At 42.5% G+C, this 22,583-nt stretch overlaps 1 protein-coding gene across 5 annotated transcripts in view; it reads left to right on the top strand.

Annotated features, from left to right (window-relative positions):
• LOC138751843 (ATP-dependent 6-phosphofructokinase, platelet type-like) overlaps positions 1–22,583 on the top strand; it is a 98,288-nt gene that overhangs the window by 49,058 nt on the left and 26,647 nt on the right. For all 5 annotated transcript variants that reach the window (XM_069914676.1, XM_069914677.1, XM_069914675.1 and 2 more), the window contains one exon: positions 3,742–3,906. In XM_069914676.1, the coding sequence (XP_069770777.1) occupies positions 3,742–3,906 (165 nt within the window). The remainder of the gene's footprint in view (positions 1–3,741; positions 3,907–22,583) is intronic.

Raw genomic sequence — 22,583 nt, 5'->3', positions numbered from 1 at the left:
TGAATTTCACAATTGGTGTGATTTGACCCAGAAGTGGTCACAACATATCCGTAGAACATTGCAGCATAGAAAACAGCCCCTTTGGCCCTTCTAGTCAGTTCTGTACTCGTCCCACTAACATGCACCCAGTCCATAGTCCTCCATACCCCTCCCATAATTTATTTCAGATCAATTCAATTTTCTGTCACATATTGCTGAGGGAAGCAATGATTTACATGTTGTCCTCGTCGTCCATCACCCTTGGGGGATCCAATTCACTGATGCTTCCAGTGGAAATATCTTTTATTTGTATTCAAATCCCTTATTCCTGCCCTTTTTTGTTTCAGTGATCTCCTTACATTCATCCAAATATAATTGCATCCAACGTGATTCATGCCTACTTTGTCAGTAATCATAGGGCCCAAATTTCCATTTTGCATATCCTCCTCATCCTTTTCACATGCTTTTTAAACTGCACTTTTAATCGTTACTGAGCAGATATTTCTGTTCACCTCTGTGTACGCTTCCCTGCTTCATTATACTCCAAAGTATCTGATCACGTTTTGTATTTAAATGCAATTTTTTTCTTTCAGTGGTAATTTGGTTAATAATTTAAAAAAAAATGAATTCATGCAACTTCTGTTGAAGTTTTGTTAATCACATTTCAAACATATGGTAAGGCGTCCTATTAATTATTCAGTAGTAATACTCCTTAATTTAAGTTTCACGATTATGATGAAGTGTTGCCTGTGTTTGCATCTAATCATTTACATGTCTCTTCTATCTCTTCCTGCTTTTGGCTGTGTGTTTCACTGTAAACTTTTGAGTCTGTTGCAACTGCTTTGCATGCTCTTGTTTAAAGGTGACGTATTTGCACTGGGAAGCCTAACTTCTCCTCACAATTAAACCAATACAATGAGTATAGTTGCATCATGCAGTGCAACAGACAACCAAACATGTTAAATTATTTTTGTTCTGGAAATCCAGCCATATGAAGCAATGTTGGAATTATATTTATGCACGTGCATCCTTTGAAGAGTTTTGCATCCCTATGAGTATTATGCCTACTATCAGAAGTAATAATGTGCCAGGAACTGATTTTTCTATTGGCACTGATACTTCTATCAACATAGAAACATAGGTGCAGGAGTAGGCCATTTGGCCTTTCAAGCCTACATGATTCAATATGATCATGGCTGATTGGTACTCAGTTCCTGCCTCCTCCCCATACCCCCTGATCCCCTTAGCCACAAGGGCCAAATCTAACCTACTCTTAAATATTGACAAGGAACCGTCCTGAGCTACTTCCTGTGGCAAAGAATTCCACAGATCCACCACCCCTGAGAGAAAAAAAAATTCCCTCATCTCAGTCCTAAAAAAAACTTTCCCCTTATCCTTAAACTGTGACCCCTGGTTCTGGTTTTTCCCAGCATTGGAAACCACCTACCTGCATTTAATCTGTCTAATCCCTTAAGAATTCTATATGTTTCTATAAAATACCCTCTCAATCTTCTACATTCTGGAGAATACAAGCCAAGTCCTTCCATCCCTCGTGTCAGTCTAGTGAATCTTCTCTGCATCCCCTCCATGGCGAGGATGTTGTTCCTCAGATAAGGAGACCAAAACTGTGCATAGTACTCCTGATGTGGTCTCACCAAGGCCCTGTACAGCTGTAGCAGGATCTCTATACTCCTATCCTCTTGCTATGAATGACAACATAGCATTCGCCTTCCTCACCTCCTCCTCCTCCTCCTCCTGCATGCCCACTTTCAATGAATGTGGAGGCAAGTCCTGTTTTTTCAGTTTGAGTTATGGCTCTGTTTTTAACTTGATGCTGTTGCCATAATGATGAGTATGTTATGGAGGACTCAACAGAGCAAACTGCTTTTAATCCAGCAAGGTTGTGCAGAGCTGCACACTGCTTTTAGATTATTCTCGCGCTTTGCTGAGAAAATCCTGTAATTAAAGCAGAATCCAATTTTATCAAGTGATTGATCTCCAAGTATTTTACGCTTTGGATACAGAGCCTTTACTGTATTTAACCTACTCTATCTATTTATTCATTCACGGATGTGAATGTAATCGGATTTGCCATCATTTATCATCCATCCCTATTTAGCCCTGAACTAAGGAGGTTGGTCTCATAATTGCATAGTCCTCATCAGGAAAGGTTCCTTCTCCTGAAGGATTTTGGAGAACCAGATATATTTTTGCAGGAATCGGTGAATTGTTTCTGACCGTCATGATTTATTCTTCCAAGTTTTTTTTAAAATCATCTCCATTTAAACTTTCCAACTGCCATTTCAGGTTTTGAACTTAAAATTAAATTAAACTTAGACCCACAGCACGGTAAGAGGCCCTCTCGGTCCACAAGCCCAATTCCACACAATGGACCTCCATTTTCAATGGTGGGAGGGAACTGGAGTGCCCGGGGAAAACCCACTCAGACACGGGGAGAATCTCCACCTTCCAGACAGCGCCAGATTTGAACCCCAGTCGCTGGGGCCATAGCAGCGTTGTGCTAACCGTGCCGCCCACTTGATTACTCTCTAGAGCAGGGGTGTCAAACTCAAATTCACAGAGGGCCAAAATTAAAAACTTGGACTAAGTCGTGGGCCAAACTAAATATTTATTGAAAATTTTCAACAACATCTGCATGTTTTCTCTTCTTTCAACATATGTAATGTTAAACTTTTTCGTATTAAAATAAATGTTTAATAATAGTTTTGGTTAAACTCTTTCCAGAAGAAGCATTAACAAATGAGAAATAAAATATTCAATAAATAATATTTCTCTATAGCCTTTAAGCTCCTTTTAAATGTATTTTTTTTCACAAGCCAACAAGTAAAAAAAAACAACTTGCTTCAATGACAAACAGGTTTGTCTTTTAAAATGATGAACATATAGTCTGTCTCCCACCTGTCTTGAAAGGTCCTGTTTTCTGTCTTCCGTTTGGACATATTTCGTAAGGGGTTTATTACATGTGAGTTGGGCGACAGGTCGCAGGTGCTAATGAAAGTAAAGAGAGGAGGTGGGGGCGATTAGCGGGCTGACGGGTCGGCGCCAATGCATTTGCAAAGCATTCTGGGGTTTGTAGTATTAGCTGTGCATGCGCTATACTGGTGCGGCAGCCAGCGGGCCAGCTCTAATACATATTTGACATGATCTTGCAGGCCAAATATAATTATATCACGGGCAAAATTTGGCCTGCGGGCCTGAGCTTGACATGTGTGCCCTAGAGTAATAGTTCAGGCTTCTGGAAACCATTCCAGTAATTTAGCCAATGCGCCAGGTAAATTTTTGCAAATTTAAAATGAGGAACTCTAAAGATCAAAAGAATCTCAAAATAGCTACATCACAATTGTTATGTTAAAAAAATATGATCATTTTCTTAATTTTGTTATAAAATTATAAGTATTTTGGATTGTAGTGTGCACGAAAGAAGTGCAAATATTTCATAATAGATTGAAAGTAAGATAACATTAAGAAAATAATTGAATTGTGGAGTGCAGATTGGGTAAAATATTTACTCCATGAAAACATTGTAGAAATTACTTGATAATCTTCCAATCTCCAGGCAGGGGCTTGGATATTTTAAGAATTGAGTAAACTATTCTGGAATGTTGAAGGCCCCTGGGCTTTAATGATTTAAAATGCTTTATGAATTCACCACAGTGGGGGAGGATAATGAACCCGACTCAGTTGATTGTGAAGTTTTGTGCTCAGTTTCATTTGTATGCTGACATGATGTATTTCTGTTAGACATGTGATCGTATCAAGCAATCAGCGAGTGGAACAAAGCGCCGGGTTTTCATTATTGAGACGATGGGGGGTTATTGTGGCTACTTGGCAAGTATGAGTGGCCTGTCCGCTGGCGCTGATGTCTCATACATCTTTGAGGAGAAATTCGACATCCATGAGTTGCAGGTCAGTCTCAAGATTTTTTTAAATAAAAACTTTAACAGTAAGAATGATCAATTCTTTAAATTCAACCATTTCATTTCTGTGCCCCACTCTCGCGCTGGCATGTCTGTGTCCATGGCCTCGTGCATTGTCAAACCAAGGCCACCTCTAAATTGAAGGAACAACTCCTAATTTTCCGTCTGGGGACTATCCAGCCGGATGACATTAACATGAAGTTCTCTGTTTCTGCTAGCCTACTTCCCATTTTTCCTCTCTTTCCCCATCCCTCTGTCTTCTTTCCTCCATCCCCTTCCCTCTCCATTGACAGAGCCATCCCCACTCCCCTGCTTGCCGGTGAGTTCTCCCTCCATTATCCACCTATTACCCCCATCCCCTGCCCCTTCCGCCACCATTTTATTCAGGCGCCTGCCGACATTTTGCTCACACCATGATGAAGGTCTCAAGTTATATAAAGTACACTGTTGAACCTGCTGAGTTTCTTCAGCATTGTATTTTTACTAAAGGCTTTTGGTACGCTGGCCTTTATAAATCATAGTATAGAATATAGGACCTGGGAGGTGATGTTGAGATTGTTTAAGGCTTTGGTGAGGCCAAGTTTGGAGTATTGTGTGCAGTTCTGGTCTCAAAATTATAGGAAGGATATAAATAAGGTTGGGAGGGTGCAAAGAAGGTTTACAAAAATGATACCTGGATTGCAGTATCTTGAAATCAGAGAAAGATTGAGTTGACTGGGACTTTATTTGTTGGAGTGTAGAAGGTTGAGAGGGGATTTGATAGAGGTATTTAAAATTATGAAGGGAGTAGATGTGAATTGGCTCTTTCCCCTGAGGGTAGGGGAGATTTATACAAGGGGTCATAAGTTAAGGGTTAGGGGGCAAAACTTTAGGAGTAATATAAGAGATGCTTCTTCACTCAGAGAGTGGTGGCTGAGTGGAATGATCTACCGGAAGGGCCAATTCTGTCATTTAAGAGGGGACTACATGATTACATGGATGATAGGAGGTTGGAGGGTTATGGGCATGGGAGTGGGTAGGTGGAACTAGTGGAGTTTCACGTAAATCGGTGCTGACTAGGAGGCCTGAAGGCGATATGACCTGTTTTTGTACTGTAAATTGTTATATGGCTATATATGTAGCTTTCAAGTATTGTTCACACCACAGATTCTTTGTGTTTTAAACATGTGGTGATGAGGGTTTGTGTTTGCATGTAATCCTGTGCATGAATCTGGCAGATCTGAATTGTGCGAGGCAATGGGGACTACTCCAAGGTCAGGGAATCGGTAAGAAAGTGTGTCCTGATTATCCTGCGGAAACTAACTGTGAGGCTGCCTTTGGCAGAGTGCCTCCTCATGGATGGCCTCATCGACATTCTGAACTTCTTCATGGTGATCCATTACCCATTACATTTCAGTTTTTACATAATGTGGAAGGCTCATCAAATTATTCCATAAACTATATCCCTCTTTCAAGTCAAGTTTATTTGTCATCTGAGTGTTCAAATACAACCCAATGAAACAGCGTTATTTGTTCCTTGCAGACACCCAACCAGATATTACACACAATCAATCAAACAATACAAATGCAGGGCAAGTATTTAATCTGTACAAATGAATATTGTTTTGTACATATGAGAATCTCAGATGGTGAGTGGGAGCAGTTCCTTTAGTCGTTCAGGATTCTCACTGGTCTTGGGAAGAAGCTGTTCCTCAGCCTGGTGGTTCTGGCTCTGATCCTCCTGTACCTCTTCCCCAACGGGAGCTGCTGAAAGATTCTGTGTGCAGGGTGGAAGGGGGTCCGCAATGATTTTGCGCACCCTCTTCAGACAATGATCCTGGTGGATCACGTCGCTGGGGGTGGGGGGGATGGATGGATGGAGGGACACTCCAGTGATCCTCTCTGCCACTCTTATTGTCCTGTGAATTGACCTCCGATCCATTTCTCTACAGAAATCATCAGGTTGTGACCTTGGGTTCTCCCAGTCTATTTTTAATCATTGCCTCAGCAACTGTTGTTACATCAGAGTGTCCTTTAAAATGGATGAAGAGCAGTCATTCCTTTTAAGATTCGAACGAAGGCCAACATGTTTCCAAATAAGGTGTTTCATTATTGCTATACCCTTGTGACTCTTCCCAACTATGGTCAGGATCAAGCAGGGTTTCGACGCCAGTGATGATTTTTTTTTTCCCCTTTAGAAACACCAGTAACAAATCAATAACATTTTTTTTGTTGTTTCTCTTTCTCGCCCTTGTCAAGAAGGCAAATTCCTCCTTGATTTCCCTTGGGATAACAAGTATGGAACAATTTTGACCCTGCCAGTGTTTATTTTTACAACTTGTTCCAGGTTCTGTTCTGCAAGAATCAAAATGACACTCGGTGTTTCTGGAGCCATTCCTGTTTGCCTTCCTTCCCGTGTGAAGTCCAGATTTAAACTTCTATCATTTCCTTTGCTAATTGCTTATTCCGAGGCTTCTGATTCTACAATTCTTGTTTAAAGTTATACTTGGAAGCTTTTAGAAAAGAAATATTTAATATTAACACATAAACCTTCTTATCCTTTCTGTGTCTATTAGAGTGAATGAGGGTTTACCTCATTTATGTTACAATGTCCAGATGCAATGAAAGTCTTGCCTGTTGCAGCTTCCTAGTTATGTCAAACACACAAAATAATTTAAGTCCAAATTGGCTGCCTCAAAGGGGAAATATAACAAACGGAACTAGCAGGTCATTTTACTTCATAAAGCAAAGATAAAGATACATAACCAACTTTTTTGGGGCCTGAACCCTTCAAGGTATGAGCAAAATGTAAACAGGTTCCTGAAACACTTCAGACTCAAAATTTTGGTTGTGTACCTTTATCTTTGCATACACTGATCTGCTGAGTTTCTTCAGCATATTGTTTTTACTCCGATCGCGGTGTCTGCAGACTTTCGTGGTTTTCTTCGTAGTTATTAATATAGTTGGTTGGTGGTGCAACACTAGGCTGTTTCAGTAGTAGAGACAGTGTTTTGGTGGTCTTGAAATGCTGTTATGTTTGGGTGATAACTGTTGAAAAAAAGAAGCTGTTCTTGAGGGATAAGATATAAGAATTCAAGCATCGGTACTCTCTGCCTGAAGGTAACAGTGAGAAGAGAGCATGGCCAGGGTGATGGGGTCTTTTTTAAAAAAATATAGACATACAGCACGGTAATAGGCATTTTCGGCCCACAAGTCTGTGCCACCCAATTACACCCAATAGGCCTACGACCCTGGTGCATTTTTAAGGGTGGAGGAAACTGGAGGCCCTGGAGGAATCCCACTACTCAATGTATACATGTAAACACAAAGCAAATGTAACAATCTGACTGCAATACAAAGAGGGAAAAAAAATCAATAAAGTGCACCTGTGTGGGTGTGTGGGTGTGCGTGCTAGATGTGAATCCTTGATAATTGCTGCTGCTGTCCAACAGCAGCATTCGTGTTAGATGTTCTCGGTGGCGGGGAGGGTTCGCCTGTGATTTCCTGGCCTGTGTCCACTACTTTTTGCAGGGGTTTATGCTCAGGGGCAATGATGTCGCCATACCAGAACTTAATGCAGCCGGTCAGCACACTTTCCACCACACATCTATAGAAATTTGACAAGGTTTCCAATGTCAGACCAAACCTCCACAAACTCCTGAGGAAGTAGAGGTGCTGACGTGCTTTCTTCATGATGCATTTGGTGTGTTGGGTCCAGGAAAGATCCTCCAAGATAGTGACTCCCAGAAACTTAAATTTGCTCACCCTCTCCACCTCTGATGCCCCAATGATCAATTGTTACAAGAGATCTAACATTTCTTTTAACACAGGCTTGTAATCTTGTTTAAAATTATGGCAATAATTCTAAATGGAAAAATATTGGCAAAAGTTGATTTCAGTGTCTATAACGATTTTTTTAAATACCCCAAAATGTCCAGAAAATTAAAGATCATCCCCAGAAAACATTATCACGGGGAGAGCTTGGTCAGGCATATTTTAAAAATAACACATTCTACAAATGTTTTTATAGCAATGAATATTTAAAGTACATGAAAAGGCAGCTTGGGTGTCCCATATATATCTCATGTGTTTTTAAAATAAAAGTTCAAGATGCACTACATCATCACTGTAAATATTTGGTGAGCAGATTTGGAGAAATCAAATATATGAGGTTGGCCACCAGGCCATAATGCAACCAGTCAGCATGCTTTCCCTTATCCTAGCTTGTGATGTTGCACTTAATTAACACTGATAGATTTCTATCATAGAGTGGAAGTCTGCCTTTCCTTCTGTCTGCACCCTGTGGCTTTTACTACCACCTTGTGGGAATAGTGCAAATGAGCAGTAATAAGAATCGGAAACGTTTTGTGTTTCATCTTGTATTGGTATGTAGGAGTTCTTAGACAGCACATAGATGAAGGAAAAGGTTCTTTATGTTAAAGTTGATGTAAACAGCACCATGAGGCTGCAAGCCTCCATTACATATAACACACTGTGTGTCAGCCCCCTGCTGGCAGCCAAGTCTAATCAAACATTGCGAGTTGCATTGCACCCACGAGCACTCTCATTACCTTTTGCACATGTGGGTCTTGATCTCATGGAATGGAAAGTTTTGCACCAATATTTTTAGTTCGAACAATGTTAAACGTTGTTTCCGAGTTGAATGCACGAATCAAATTTTAACCACAGAGCAGAGCTGTTCAGCAGACCCAGAGAACTGATTCATTGGGTGCTTATGCAGCAGTTCCTCACAGGAAGCACCCCTGTAACTAAAACATACCATGACAGAATTGGCTTTGTTGGTGTAATAATCATGAAATGCAACATATATGTCAGAAAGGCACTTGGCTGCAAAATTCTCAGGGTTTTCTATTTTTTTTCTCATTTTTAGATCAACTCCCATCGAAGCATTTTGACATAAGGAATAGGGGGAGTCAGTTATCTGACCCCCTAGGCCTGCACAGTCCTTTAATATGATTATGAATTTTCTTGATCTTGCTCTCAGCTCCACTTTCCTCCCAATTCTCTGCAATACATGACCAAATTGATCTCGGCACTGAACATATTCTAGGGCATCAAAAGTTTTTCTGCACGACTGACACAGCACATTCTTTTGGCATGATGGTTAATTTTTTTCCCCTCGTATGTATTATCTTTGTCTTTAATATTGTTGGGCAGTGAATGTACTTGGGAAGCTGCAGCAAAAAGGCTTTCATTGAATCTGACAATAAACTTGATTTATTCATTCTGTAGTGTAGTCTCTACATTGAATGCCAAAGAAATTCTTCCTCTTCATCTTGTTTCTAAAACTGTGCCCGTTATTTTCCAGCAGCGGGCACATCCTCTCACCATTCACCTGCCAACTACTGTTGGAATCATTTTCCTCCATTGTCACCACAAGGACAGGATTCCACTTCCACCTTCCTCCCCACCAGCCTATGCATTCAACAAAAACTTCTCCAAAATTTCCATCAGCTTCGGTAAGACTCCATGATCAGACTCATTTTCCCCCTTCGTTTCTTGACACTCTGAGGGGACTGTGCCCTGCCACTCCAATCTTTCATCTCCATCAGTAATCCCCTTCTCATGGAGTCATTTTCTCAGATCCCCCAGAAACGGGTGTCGTGTTCACTCCAACCATTTTGTCACCAAACCTATTTCCCTTTCGTGAGGACCCCATATCTTTTTATGCTTTGCCTAAGTACCGTATATTTTGGCATATAAGTCAACTCCTTTTTTCAGCCTCAATTTAAGGGTTTTATGGTACATCCGATGTATAAATTGACCACAATTTTCTGGCTGCCTGAGATGCTCCGTTGACCTGCGTATAAGTCGAAGCCCAAAAATCGCAATGCCTGAGATGCGCTGTGGTCCAGCATGTATGTCGACCCTCCCCTAAATATCATGCGGATTGATCTGCTGGTCGTTGGCTGGAGGTGATTGCTATCATGGAGGGTCCATCGAAACAACGCTGCATGCAACAAAGATATGCAGTTGAAAATGATAGAAATGGCCAAGAAAACCAACTGGGCTGCTGCAAGAAAATTTGATGTATCTGAGAAGTTGGTAAGAGATTGGGGGAAGAAAACCAAAAAGTCAATGTTCTTTGAGAAAAGGAATCATTCATTGGCCAGAGTTGGAAAATCACATTGCAGAATGGTATGTGAACAGAGGCAAGATTGTTACATAGTCACCCAAAATCAAATAACATTTGCGCTTCAGTTGGCCAAGTTGCACCCAGACCTCAGTGATAATTTTGAGGCTACAGTCGGCTGGTGCAATCGTTTCATAAACAGAAAAAGTCTGGTATTACATCAAAAAACAAAAACTGCACAGAAACTGCCAAAGATCCTAATCATAAAGTTGTAAGTTTTCACCAGTTTAGTATATGTAACGGGCAGAAACATCAGTTTGCATTGGTAAATATTGGAAACATGGATGAAACCCCATGAATTTTGACATGATAGGCAATAGAACAGTGGAATGGAAAGGTATTAAAACTGTGCAAACAGAAGTACAGGTCACGAAAGGACCAGGTTTACCATGGTGTTATCGTGCATGGCCAATGGGACAAAGTTAAGACCCATGGTAATCTTCAAATGCAAAATTAAACCGAAAATGACATTCCCTGCAAGTTTTTTTTGTATATTTTCATGAAAAAGGATGGATGGATGAAAATGGTGTAAAACTATGGAACAGGTGATTGGGCAGTTTACACAAAGAACAGAGTTTGCTGGTCTGGGATATGTTTTTTAGCCACTTAACTGAAAACACTAAAAGTAGATTAGCACTACATAACGCTTACATGGCGATTATCCCGGTAGTTTGACGACTATATTGCAACCTCTCGATGTCTGTTTAAACAAACCATTCAAAAACCATGTGTGCGAGGAATGAAATACATGGATATCAAGTGCAGAAAAGTCATTTACAAAAGACGGGGCAATGCATGCTACATCGCTTGATGTGCTGTATAACTTCATGTTCAAGGCATGGGACCAAGTTAAAGTAGAGACTTTAAAACTTTAAGACATTTAAAAAGTGTGTTATCTTTTGTGCAATTGATGGCATGGAAGATGATTTATTGTGGGACAGTGATGGCGAAGCTGAAACCGCCTCATCGGACACAGGCTGGGATCCGTATGATGACTGTTTAAACAGTGAGAGTATGGATGTGTTTGCCCATCTTGGCTTCAGACGACGATAGGGAGAGTGATTTTGAAGGGTTCTATATGTGTTATTTTCAATTAAAATCTCAATGAAAATCTGTCGCAGTCGGGTTTTTCAAGGGTCGACTTAAATATTGGATCAGCGTGGATTGGATTTTGAGCTGAATTTAAGTCGATCCCCATTTTTGAGAGTTTTTTTTGTTTCATGACTCGACATATACCCTGAATATATGGCAATTGTCTAAGTGCCTTTTATCCTTCATGATTGCATCTGATTCCTCCACCCCTACTGGCAGACCCCCAAGACACTAACCAATTCTCTGTGTTAAGCAAAGATTCCCCACAGATTTCTTTGAAGCTCCCACCTGAATCCTCTGATCTCTTGTCTTTGATACCCCATCAAGGAAAAAATGGATTTGACTATCTGCCCTATCATTGCCTCTCATAATCTTGTATCACTCTATTGGGTCATCCCTCAGCCTCTTTCTTTTCCCGTTGATACAGCATTTTCTGCTTTTATTTCAGATTTTGAGTAACTGCAGTGATTTATTTCTTATTGCTGGCATTTAAAATTAACAGAATAAGTGCATCTTCTTGTGGAATAAACTCTCCTTGTTCGGAGAGTTCTACAGCATGGAAACATGCTCTGTAGCTCAATGTGTCTACCAAGCTAGTCACACATTTGGCCCATAGCCCTCCAAATTTTTACCATGCTTGTACCTGCCTAAATGTCTTCTCAATGTTATAATTGTCCGTACTACTTCCATGTCCTCTGGTAGCTCAGACCATATGCTCAACACTCTGTGCCCTTCAAATGCTGAAAGGCATGGACAGAGTAGATGTTGAAAGGCTGTTTCCTATGGAGAGTCTTGGACAAGAGGACATAACTTCAACATTAAAGGGCATCCACTTGGAACAGAGATGCATAGGAATTTCTTCAGGAAGAGGGTGTTAAATCTGTGGAATTTATTGCCACAGGCTTTTGAGGAGGCCAGGTCATTGGGTGCATTTAAAGATTCTTTGTTAGCCAGGGCATCAAAGGTTATGGGGAGAAGGCTGGGCAGTGGGACAGAGTGGGAAATGGATCAGGTCATGATTGTATGGTGGGGTTGACTCGATGGGCTGAATAGCCTACTTCTGCTCCTATGTCTTATGGTCTTGTAGGTCCCTTTTAAATCTTTCCCTTCTCATCTCAAACCAGTGCCCTCTAGTTTTGTGCCCCTAGTCCGAGGGGGATAAAAGGGCTAGGTCCATTTACTTTATCTCTGTTCTCCATAGTTTTAAACAGAGGCGATCCTACAGTATGGCAGGTATGGCATGTGCCCTGGGCACCACTTGAAGGGGGAGGGGGCACCACAAAGGGGTAACACTGAGCCAGCGCCAGCGCCCTCTCCCGGTCAACACTGCTGCCACCCTGCCCCTCTCCCTTACCCATCCTCTCATTTGCTCTGAACTAATACTATTCATATACAACATGGCGGTCACCAAGGCCAGTTCTCGCGAGACCCCCTTGACGCTGTTTATTTTGACATATTGGCCACCCCTACCATCGGCACTATTTTGAGTAGATATGCCCGTGGTTTTAAATAACAATAACATTCCCCCCAACCACCTGCACTCCAGGGATAAACATCCCGGCCTATCTAGGCCCTCATAATTTAAGCCCACCAGTGCAAACCTGCTGAGTTTCTCTAGCAGACTAAGTTTGGCTTTAAATTTCAGCATCTGGAGACTCTTATGTGTCCCAGTAATGTTTCCATGAACCTTCTCCGACTGAACGATCTTTCCACAAGATTGGCAGAAAGTGATGGTGTACTGAGAAGATAAAATATAGTGTTGTTTGACGTGGAAGTGCACAGCTCTTCAGCGCTTGACGTCCTGCTTTGCGGAAACTGCCAAAATGTTTGGCCTGGAAGTCAGCCTGAAGAAAACTGAGGTCCTCCATCAGCCAGCTCCCCACCATGACTACCAGCCCCCCCACATCTCCATCGGGCACACAAAACTCAAAACGGTCAACCAGTTTACCTATCTCGGCTGCACCATTTCATCAGATGCAAGGATCGACAATGAGATAGACAACAGACTCGCCAAGGCAAATAGCGCCTTTGGAAGACTACACAAAAGAGTCTGGAAAAACAACCAACTGAAAAACCTCACAAAGATAAGCGTATACAGAGCCGTGTCATACCCACACTCCTGTTCGGCTCCGAATCATGGGTCCTCTACCGGCACCACCTACGGCTCCTAGAACGCTTCCACCAGCGTTGTCTCCGCTCCATCCTCAACATCCATTGGAGCGCTCACACCCCTAACGTCGAGGTACTCGAGATGGCAGAGGTCGACAGCATCGAGTCCACGCTGCTGAAGATCCAGCTGCGCTGGATGGGTCACGTCTCCAGAATGGAGGACCATCGCCTTCCCAAGATCGTATTATATGGCGAGCTCTCCACTGGCCACCGTGACAGAGGTGCACCAAAGAAAAGGTACAAGGACTGCCTAAAGAAATCTCTTGGTGCCTGCCACATTGACCACCGCCAGTGGGCTGATAACGCCTCAAACCGTGCATCTTGGCGCCTCACAGTTTGGCGGGCAGCAGCCTCCTTTGAAGAAGACCGCAGAGCCCACCTCACTGACAAAAGGCAAAGGAGGAAAAACCCAACACCCAACCCCAACCAACCAATTTTCCCTTGCAACCGCTGCAATCGTGTCTGCCTGTCCCGCATCGGACTGGTCAGCCACAAACGAGCCTGCAGCTGACGTGGACTTTTTACCCCCTCCATAAATCTTCGTCCGCGAAGCCAAGCCAAAGAAGAAGAAAGAAGAAGAAAGAAAGAAGAAAGAAGCACAGTGTTTAGAACGTAGAAAATTACAGCACAGGACAGGCCCTTTGGCCCATGATGTTGTGCCAACCTATATATAGTATACCTAAAAAAATTCTAAACCCTCATAGCCCTCTATTTTTCTTTCATCCATAGGCTTGTCTGAGAATCACTTAAATGCCCCTGTTGGTACAGACTCCACCACCACCCCAGCAATCCTTCCAGACACCCACAACTCTGTATATAAAAAAAAAATAGCCCTAATGTCTCCCCTAAATTTTCCTCCCTTCACCTTGTACAGATGTCTTCTGGTGTTTGCAACTCCTACCCTGGGGAAAAAAGGTGCTGGCTGTCAATCTTACCTACGTCTCTCAGAATCCTGTTTTTCTGATTCTGCTTTTATGTTTTGAACAATCTGCACCAGGTCCAACTAGCCAAAATGCAGTGCTGGTTTGCAGAATCAAGAGCAGTACACATTCCACACTGGGTTCAGGCTCAAAGGCAAATAGTTGTCCAAGGCCTCTACTGTAATAATAGTCTAAATCAATGGTTCTCATCCCTTTTTTTCCCTATGCCATGGGGGCTCTGTGGTTAGAGAGGGATTGCTTAAGGTGGTATATGGGTGGAAAGAAAAAGTTTGAAAACCACTGTTTTAATCGTACCTAATTGGCTCGTTATGTGCATGGTTTCATAACTTTAGTGGGCCAATGACAATTTTTCTCCATCAAAATATTTCAGTAACAATTGGGTCCAGAGCAATGATTCTCAACCTTCCCTTCCCACTCACATGCCACCTTAAGCAATCCCTTACTAAGCACAGAGTACCGATGGCAGAGGGCTTACTTAGAGTGGTGTGCGAGTGGAAAGAAAAAGGTTGAGAACCCCTGGTCTAAATGGAAGCAGGGCTGGAAATTAACAGTGGGGGTTGGATTATCCAGAGACTCTGTCGATGCATTTCCTGAGCAAAGATGCAAGAGAAACTCAAGATGTGCTGTTGAACAGAGAGTGAAGGGTTAAAGAAAAACACATTAAGTAAGAAAAGCAAAGAATGCTGGAATGGTCAGCGGGTCAGTCCGGTTCATTAAGGACAGAAGCAGTTGACATGTGGAGTCAAGGCTCTTCCTCAGAACAACACACAAAGCTCCGTTGACATCACCCCCTCCAATTGAATTGTTTATTGTCACGTGAAATGAGATACAGTGAAGAGCTTTGATTTGCATGCTCTCCAGGTACAGTAAATCAACTCGTACTTCAGTGCATCAGGTAATGCAGTACAGGTGCTCCCCAACTTACAATGGAGTTACATTCTGGGAAAACCCATCATAGGACGGAAAAGAATACCGCACCTACCATTTTTTAATAATTAAATTTTGAATACATTTATTCCACACTGGGGGGGAAAAAAAACATTAACATACACAGCTGAAATCATACTGGGCATGAAGAATGCTTGAAGCATTGAACTAAAATTAATTCCTGGATGGTGGAATGGCGTACCGCATGTCGCAAGCACGGGAACGGATCGGAATTCAAAACTGAAAACTCGGATTCGAACCATCGTAACTTCAAAAAAATTGTAAGTCGGACCATCGTAAGTAGAGGAGCAACTGTAATGCATCCAAAGTGCAGGGTGTAGCTCCAATGAAGGGCCCTTGCCCTGAAACGCCAACTGTGTTTCTCTTCCCCACAGATGCTGCCTGACTTCCTGAACACTCCTTGCATTCTCTTTGTTGTTTTGGGTTTCGACATCTACAATTTTTTGATTCAAATAAAATTTGTATTCCAAGAGTGCTTTGTAAAAAAACTAAATAAATAAATGAAATGGGCAAGTTCCAAATTGACTATTGGGTAAAATAAACTTGTATTGTGCTACTTGGATCATATGAGTTTCTGACCATATAACCGTTTACAGCACGGAAACAGGCCATGTCGGCTCTTCAAGTCCGTACCGGTTCACTTGAACAACTTCACTAGCTCCTCCGCAAACTCCTGAGGAAGTAGAGGCTTTCTTCATGATGCCATTGGTGTGTTGGTTCCAGGAAAGATCTTCCGAGATATGCTCATCACTAGCCACTTATCTATGTTTGTCACCGACAATTTCCTTTGATTTTCTCTGGGTTCTACTTTATTCAGAGATATTATTTACAGCAACAGCCCTTTGGTAAAACTCATGATGCAAAAGATCTGATTTGTAGAGTTAACTTGGAAACCGCGCCATGTTGGTCAATCTTTGTCTAACACTTCATACTCACTCTGGTGTTGGGAAAGAAAAACAAATGGCAATATTTTAGTTTTGCTTTTTGATACCTTGAGTTTGTGGATACTTGAATGATTCATTTCAGGGACTGATTTGGTAAGAATCTTGGCAATACAGTATGTCACAGTGTTTTGGACATGGGTTTTAAGTTGTTCAAACAGGTGTTTCTGGAAATGGAAAATGTCATCAAAACCCAAGAAAAAGGTCACTTAGAAGGGGTTTAATATAGTTTGGCCTGCATGTTCAGCATGAACATTGAAAATGAGATTATTGTCATATACATTATGCAATGCACCGATGCATTGAAATTTGTACTTGCTGCAATCGAATATTACTTGTAAAGAAAAAACTATACCTATAAACTAATTTGAATTAAAAGAAAGAATTAATAGATAATTCACAATAATGCTTGTGGAAAAATTAGTGCAGACAATCATTTTGTCGTGTTAGAGCAGTCTGATGGGTGAGCCAAGGAGAATTTCAAGACCCTGATAACTGTTGGAAATAAATTGTTCTTGAACCTAAAAATGCTGGCTTAAGGCTCCTGTATCTTCTGTACTAAGGTGGTGGTGAGAAGAGGTTGTGACCAGGGCGATGGGGATCCTTTGTGATGTGGTTGCCTTCTTGAGCCAGTGCCTCACATAGATGTCTCCAATGGAGGTCAGGGCCTATGATAGATTTGGTTATGTTTGCTATCTTCTGCATCCTTGGGCACTTGAGTTGTCAAACCAGGCTGGGAGGCAACCAGTGCACCTGTGGGCATTTGATGGAGCATCCGATATCTTGCCAAATCTCCTCAAACTTGTTAAAAATTACAGGCATTGGTGTGCTTTCTTCACGGTTCCTCAATGTGCTGGCTCCAGGGAGGGTCTTCTGAAATATGGACCTTCTGTCTCTCTCCACCTCCTTCCCATCAATTCAGACAGGTTCGGTTGTTCCTCGGCATCTCCTTCCTAAATGAGTTCCTTGGTCTCGGTGATGTTGAGCACAAGATGGTTGTTCTAGCACCTGTCAACCATTGTGGGCTAAGGGACTGTTCCTGTGCAATATTCTATATTCCATGAATGAAACTTGTGGGTACACTAGACACAAGATTATTTGTCATGTTCATGCAGTGCAGAATTGCCACTTTCTGATGACAATTACCAGTGTATTGCAACTTGCAATATAAGACAGCCCAGTAACAAGTGTAGGGCCTCATAGTTATTCTCACCCATCAGCTGCTTGACCAGTTATAGATGCATTCACACTGCTTGAGATTGTACAGCTTAACTCAGGTATACGTGACCCTATGTGATGGGCAATTAATGAATCCATGCGTTTGTTAAGGATATTCACAGATATAACAATTAAGGAAAATAGGGTTAGATATGGGAATGCATGATTATATTTATGGCAAGGAGCAATCCTTTAAGACCTGCCAGTAGGCGTGGCTACACTCTCAGCCAATCACAGTCATCCTACACTACAATCTGTACATATGTACATTGGTGATAAAATCTGTATTATCACAATATGGGATAGTTCTCAACTCTAGCATGTAAATAACATGTGGCCCAGCCAATACTCTGCAATGATCCATGTGACAACCTTGAGCAGTTCAGCTCCTTTGGTTGGATGTGCTGGGTATTTATAGAATATTATGGATGATAATACAGGTATACCCTGTTTATGAAACCAGAGCATTCCTATAAAACCTTTCGTAAGTTGAAATGGCGTAAGGCAAAGACCCATTCAAATCATTTTGTAAAAGCAAAAGCAGGTTGGTTCGTAAAAGCAAATTTTCATAAAGCAAGTATTCTTAAAACGGAATAAACCTGTAATATTATGTATTAGTGACATTACAGAGTAGTTGCCATTGCATAAACAGAAACTAATGGAAGGAAGTTGTGTGGGTGTGGGCCACATCAGACACTGAGAGCTGCAAGTATGATCCCTTGTGTTGCATGTGGGTTCGGAAGCACATATCTAAATGAATGATGGTCAAAGAGAAGCTGGAGGGGATCAATGGGTCAGGCAGATTCCATAGTCACGGAGTATTACACCAAGGACACAGGACCATTGGCCCACCTTGTCTAAGAACATCAGAAATAAGAAACCCTGGTAAATTTCTACAGATTTGTGGCAGAAAGTGACAGGCTGCATCACAGAAACCCAATACACCCGAGTAGAAAGCCTTGCACAAAGTAGTGAGGACCTCGCAGGCCAAACCCTTCCCACTATCAAGAACAGCCACAGGGTACACTGCTGACGAGAGCAGAACTTGTTCATCCAGGATCCAGGCACCCAGCACGCGCTCTGTTTCTGCTGCTGCCAACAGGAAAGAGGTATTATAGGCGCCTCCTGGTTCAGGGACAGCTGCTCCCACTCCACCATCAGACTCCCCAATGACAAACTCAAATCAGGGACTCATTTAAGGACTTACTTATGCTCTTTATTGATTTTTATTTCTCTCTGTGTTTGTTTGCGTTTCTTTATTTGTTTATGTATATACGTTGAGCACAGTTTTTTGGGCACTAGAGATAAGTGGTAACGGTGCCTCGCCAGCAGGGAAAAGAACCTCAGAATTCTATGTGATGTGATTTATGTTCTCTGTCAATAAATCTGAACTGAACTGAAAATGGAACAGGAGTAGGGCATCTGGTCCATTGGACCTGTACTGCCATTCAATAAGATCATGGCTGATTTGGCTGTGGACTCAGTTCTACCTACCCACTGTTTCCCCATCTCCCCTAATTTCGCTGATACGTAAAAATCTATCAAACCATCTTAAATATAAACCCACTATGCCTTCTGCCTGAAATTTGGATACTACTCAAGAGGAATTTACCAAGAGGAACCATATCCCTGTTCTGTTTTAGAGGAAGGGGGTTTAAGAGAGGAAGTTCAAGGGGCAGAGGAGATGTGGGAGGTGGCTGAATTGACCACAGTCGAGGGGGAAGTGTTGCAGTTGCGTACTCACCTTCGTCAGGAGGAGGAAAGTGAGAGCGTTAAGATCATCTGTGTGGTGGTGAGCCAATGAGAAAGTCAGAGAAGTTTAGCTGGGTGGTGTTTGGGGAGTTGAAGAGGGCAATGTTGTGTCTAGTGATAAAAAGAAAGTCAACTTCATGGTGAGCTGAAAGAAACGAGTGAGTGTATTCTTTATTTGTTTGTAAGCTGTGGTAAATCAGTGCCGTTACAAATGGTGACCCCAATGTGAGTTGAACCCGCAGCCTTCTGATCTGTGACGATCTTTAGGGATGATGAATTTTTATTGCCTATTCTTACCAAATGCAGGGAAAGGGGTGATATCTATTATCTCTTGCTGTACTACTAAAAAGATCCGATAAGTCCGTGTACAAAAGACATTAACTTTGTTGAAAGCACGCACAGCATCATCTCCCATTGGGAAGACTGTACTTGCGAATGCCACGATGCTTGTACATCAAAAGCCCAACGCCTTGCTCTCTCTTACTACAGATACATCTGTCAGTGCTGTGGGAGCAATATTAAAACGTGTCTCTGGGTCATTGGAACCTCTGCCATTTTTTTTCAGCCAAGTTGTTGCCAGCTCAGGCAAAGTATAGTAAGTTTGGTCAAGAACTCTTGGCCATCTATCTTGCAGTAAAACATTTCTGCTTTTTTTATTGGAAGGTTGTCCTTGCACCATTTATATAGGCCACCAGCCTCTTGTGCATACTGCGAGTACAAGCACACATCTCTACTCACCCAGAGAGATTCAGCACTTGGACTTGACTTCATCCTACAATTTTCATCGGATATATGGCACATCTGAGGAAAAGCGAATGCCGTGGCCGACATCCTGTCCATGCGCGATATTGATGCTTTACATACAACTACTGCCATCGCCATGACTCGTGCACAGCACACTGATCCTGATATTGCTGGATCAAGTCTGGTCTCCATCCTCAAGATGTGACCTTGGATGAATCAGGTGAAAAGTTAGTCTGCAAATTTGCCTCAGGAAGGCCTAGGGCTTTTGAGCTGGCAGCTATGAGGTGGGATATTTTTGAGTCTCTTCACAATCTATTGCATCCTGGCAGAAGAGCATCAATCAAACTAATTACAGAACATTTTATCTGGCTTCATGTTAAATGGGATGTTGGATTATGGGCAAGGACCTTCTTGCTGTGCAAATGCTCTAAAGACTCCCAGTACACAAAATCCAAGCTGGGAGATTTTGTTGTTCCAAATTCCCATTTCCAGCACGTGCACCTAGACTTGGTAGGCCACTTCCGCCATCTCGGGGATGTACTTATTCTGCTCACGTGTAAAGACCAGACTACCAGGTGCAGGAGGACATTCCTATCAATGTGGAGACAATCGCTAGGGCTTTCGTGGATTGTTGGATTCCATCTTTCGGTGTTCCAGTCACTATTACAACATACCAAGGGTCTCAATTTGAGTCAGCATTGTTCCGATCTTTCACTGATCTTCTGTCCACTTCACGTATTCGCATTACCATCCGCAGGCCAACAGCCTTGTTGAGCGTTTCATCGACAGTTGACAACAGGTGGTGATGCATCTATATAGAGTGAACATTGGATTCTTCAGGGTTCTCCTTGGAGCGCATACTGCTGTTAAAGCAATTTTGGATGTTCAGTGACAGAGCTAGTACATGGCAGTACGTTGACCTTGCCAGGCAAGTTTGTTAATCTGAATCCAAGCACAATGTTCTTTGGGGAAAACAGAGGTTACTCCAACCTATTTCTTTGTGGCAGGAGTCACCTGCAGTTTATGTGTCGAATAATTTACAGCGCTGTTCCTTTGGCATGAAGCTGTTCGCAAACCATTCAGCCCATTTATGATAGTCTTTCTCAGGTCTTATCACGTCATCTAAGATTTTTGTGATCATCAGGAATGGAAAAGCTGACACGGTTTCCATCGAGAGGTTGAAGCCGGCATATATCGACGGTCCATGTTCTGCGTCGGAGCCAGAGTCAGAGAACCAGTCGCACCCTTGCTAGCCAGACCATGCATCACCTGTCTACTATTGTATGAGGTCGGGCGGAACTGTCAGCCCTCCGAACCATTACATAGCAGGACAGTTTCAATCAGTCACCTCCTTGCATGTTGATCGTCGGAGGGGGGTCGCTGTTGTCACTGTCATGTACTCTCTGGATGAGGAGAGCAAGAGTGTCAGGATCATCCATTTGACAGTGAGCCAATAAGAAGTTCAGAGGAGTTTGGATGGGTGGTTTTTGGGGAGTTGAAGAATGCAATGTTGTGTCCAGTGAATAATAAAAAGAAAGTCGACTTCATGATGTGCTGAATGAAACTAGCGAGTGTATTTTTGTTTGTAAGCTGTGGTAGATCAGTGCTGTTGCAGAAGCCGTGTTTGCTCGAAAAATGAGACATTTCAGATGTCCTGAGATGGAAGGCCTCATCTTGAAAGCACATATGGTGAAGGCAGAGAAACTGGGAAAAGTGGATGAAGGCAATCGAGACACCAGGTGGGAGGAGGTGTAGTTGAGGTTGGTTGGTTTGTGGTAAACATCAAAATAAAGCTTGTGTTCTAAAATAGAGACAGAGACCTCGAAAGGGGTGGGAAGTGTCAGAAATGGTTCAAGTGAATTTCAAAGTGGGTGAATGGTATTTGCAAATTTTCTAAAATTGGCAAAATCTGCAAGAGTACAGGAAGCAGTCCCACTGCAGTCAACAATGTAATGGAGGAAGACTTGGGGGCGAGGTGTTGGATAGATTTGAAAGAAAATCTGTTCCATGCAGCCAACAAAAAGGCAGGCATAGCTGGGACTTATTCAAGTGCCTATGGCTGCCCCTTTGAGTTTGAAGGAAATAGGTACCAAAGGATGAGAATGAGTTCTGCCATGCAGACAAGAGTGTTGAAGGGAACTTTCTTCCACAAAGAAGCAGAGGGCTTTGAGACCTCCCAGATGCATGTTGGAGAAGTACAAATGAGACAGTGGGGACTTCAGAATCGGAAGTTGTTAAAGAGTTGAAGGGCAAGGGAGATATCCCGGATATTGCAGGGAAGTGACTTGATGAGGGGTGAGAGGATCGTCGAGATATGAGGAGATGAGTTTATTGTGGCAAGAGAAGTTAGAAACAAGGGACCTACCAGCACAGTCCTGTTTGTGCATCTTGGGTAAGAGTTAAAGGCCAGAAGTGTGAGCATTTGTTCTGTGTTTCCAATGGGTCAGAATACAGAAATACAAGTGTGTGCCGTATAGCGTCCACAATATGGCCTGTGAAATTTGGTGTGATGCTATGTGGACATTGTGCAAACATCACATTATATACTCAGCAAAGCTAAATGGGGTGCTGTAGTGTACCTGTAAACTTTTTTATTTGTAGGTAAGGATCAGTGTGGGGACCAGCACGGGGTGGGGTGGGGGGGGGGATAAGCAGAGAGCAAGGCAGTGTGATCAGTGTGGGGACTGACACAGGGCTGTGGGTAGAATGCAGGGCAGTGGGTTGAGTT

This window comes from Narcine bancroftii, chromosome 1, assembly GCF_036971445.1.
Source record: "Narcine bancroftii isolate sNarBan1 chromosome 1, sNarBan1.hap1, whole genome shotgun sequence".
Classification (NCBI taxonomy): domain Eukaryota; kingdom Metazoa; phylum Chordata; class Chondrichthyes; order Torpediniformes; family Narcinidae; genus Narcine; species Narcine bancroftii.
This window is presented reverse-complemented; position numbering and strand designations above follow the sequence as displayed.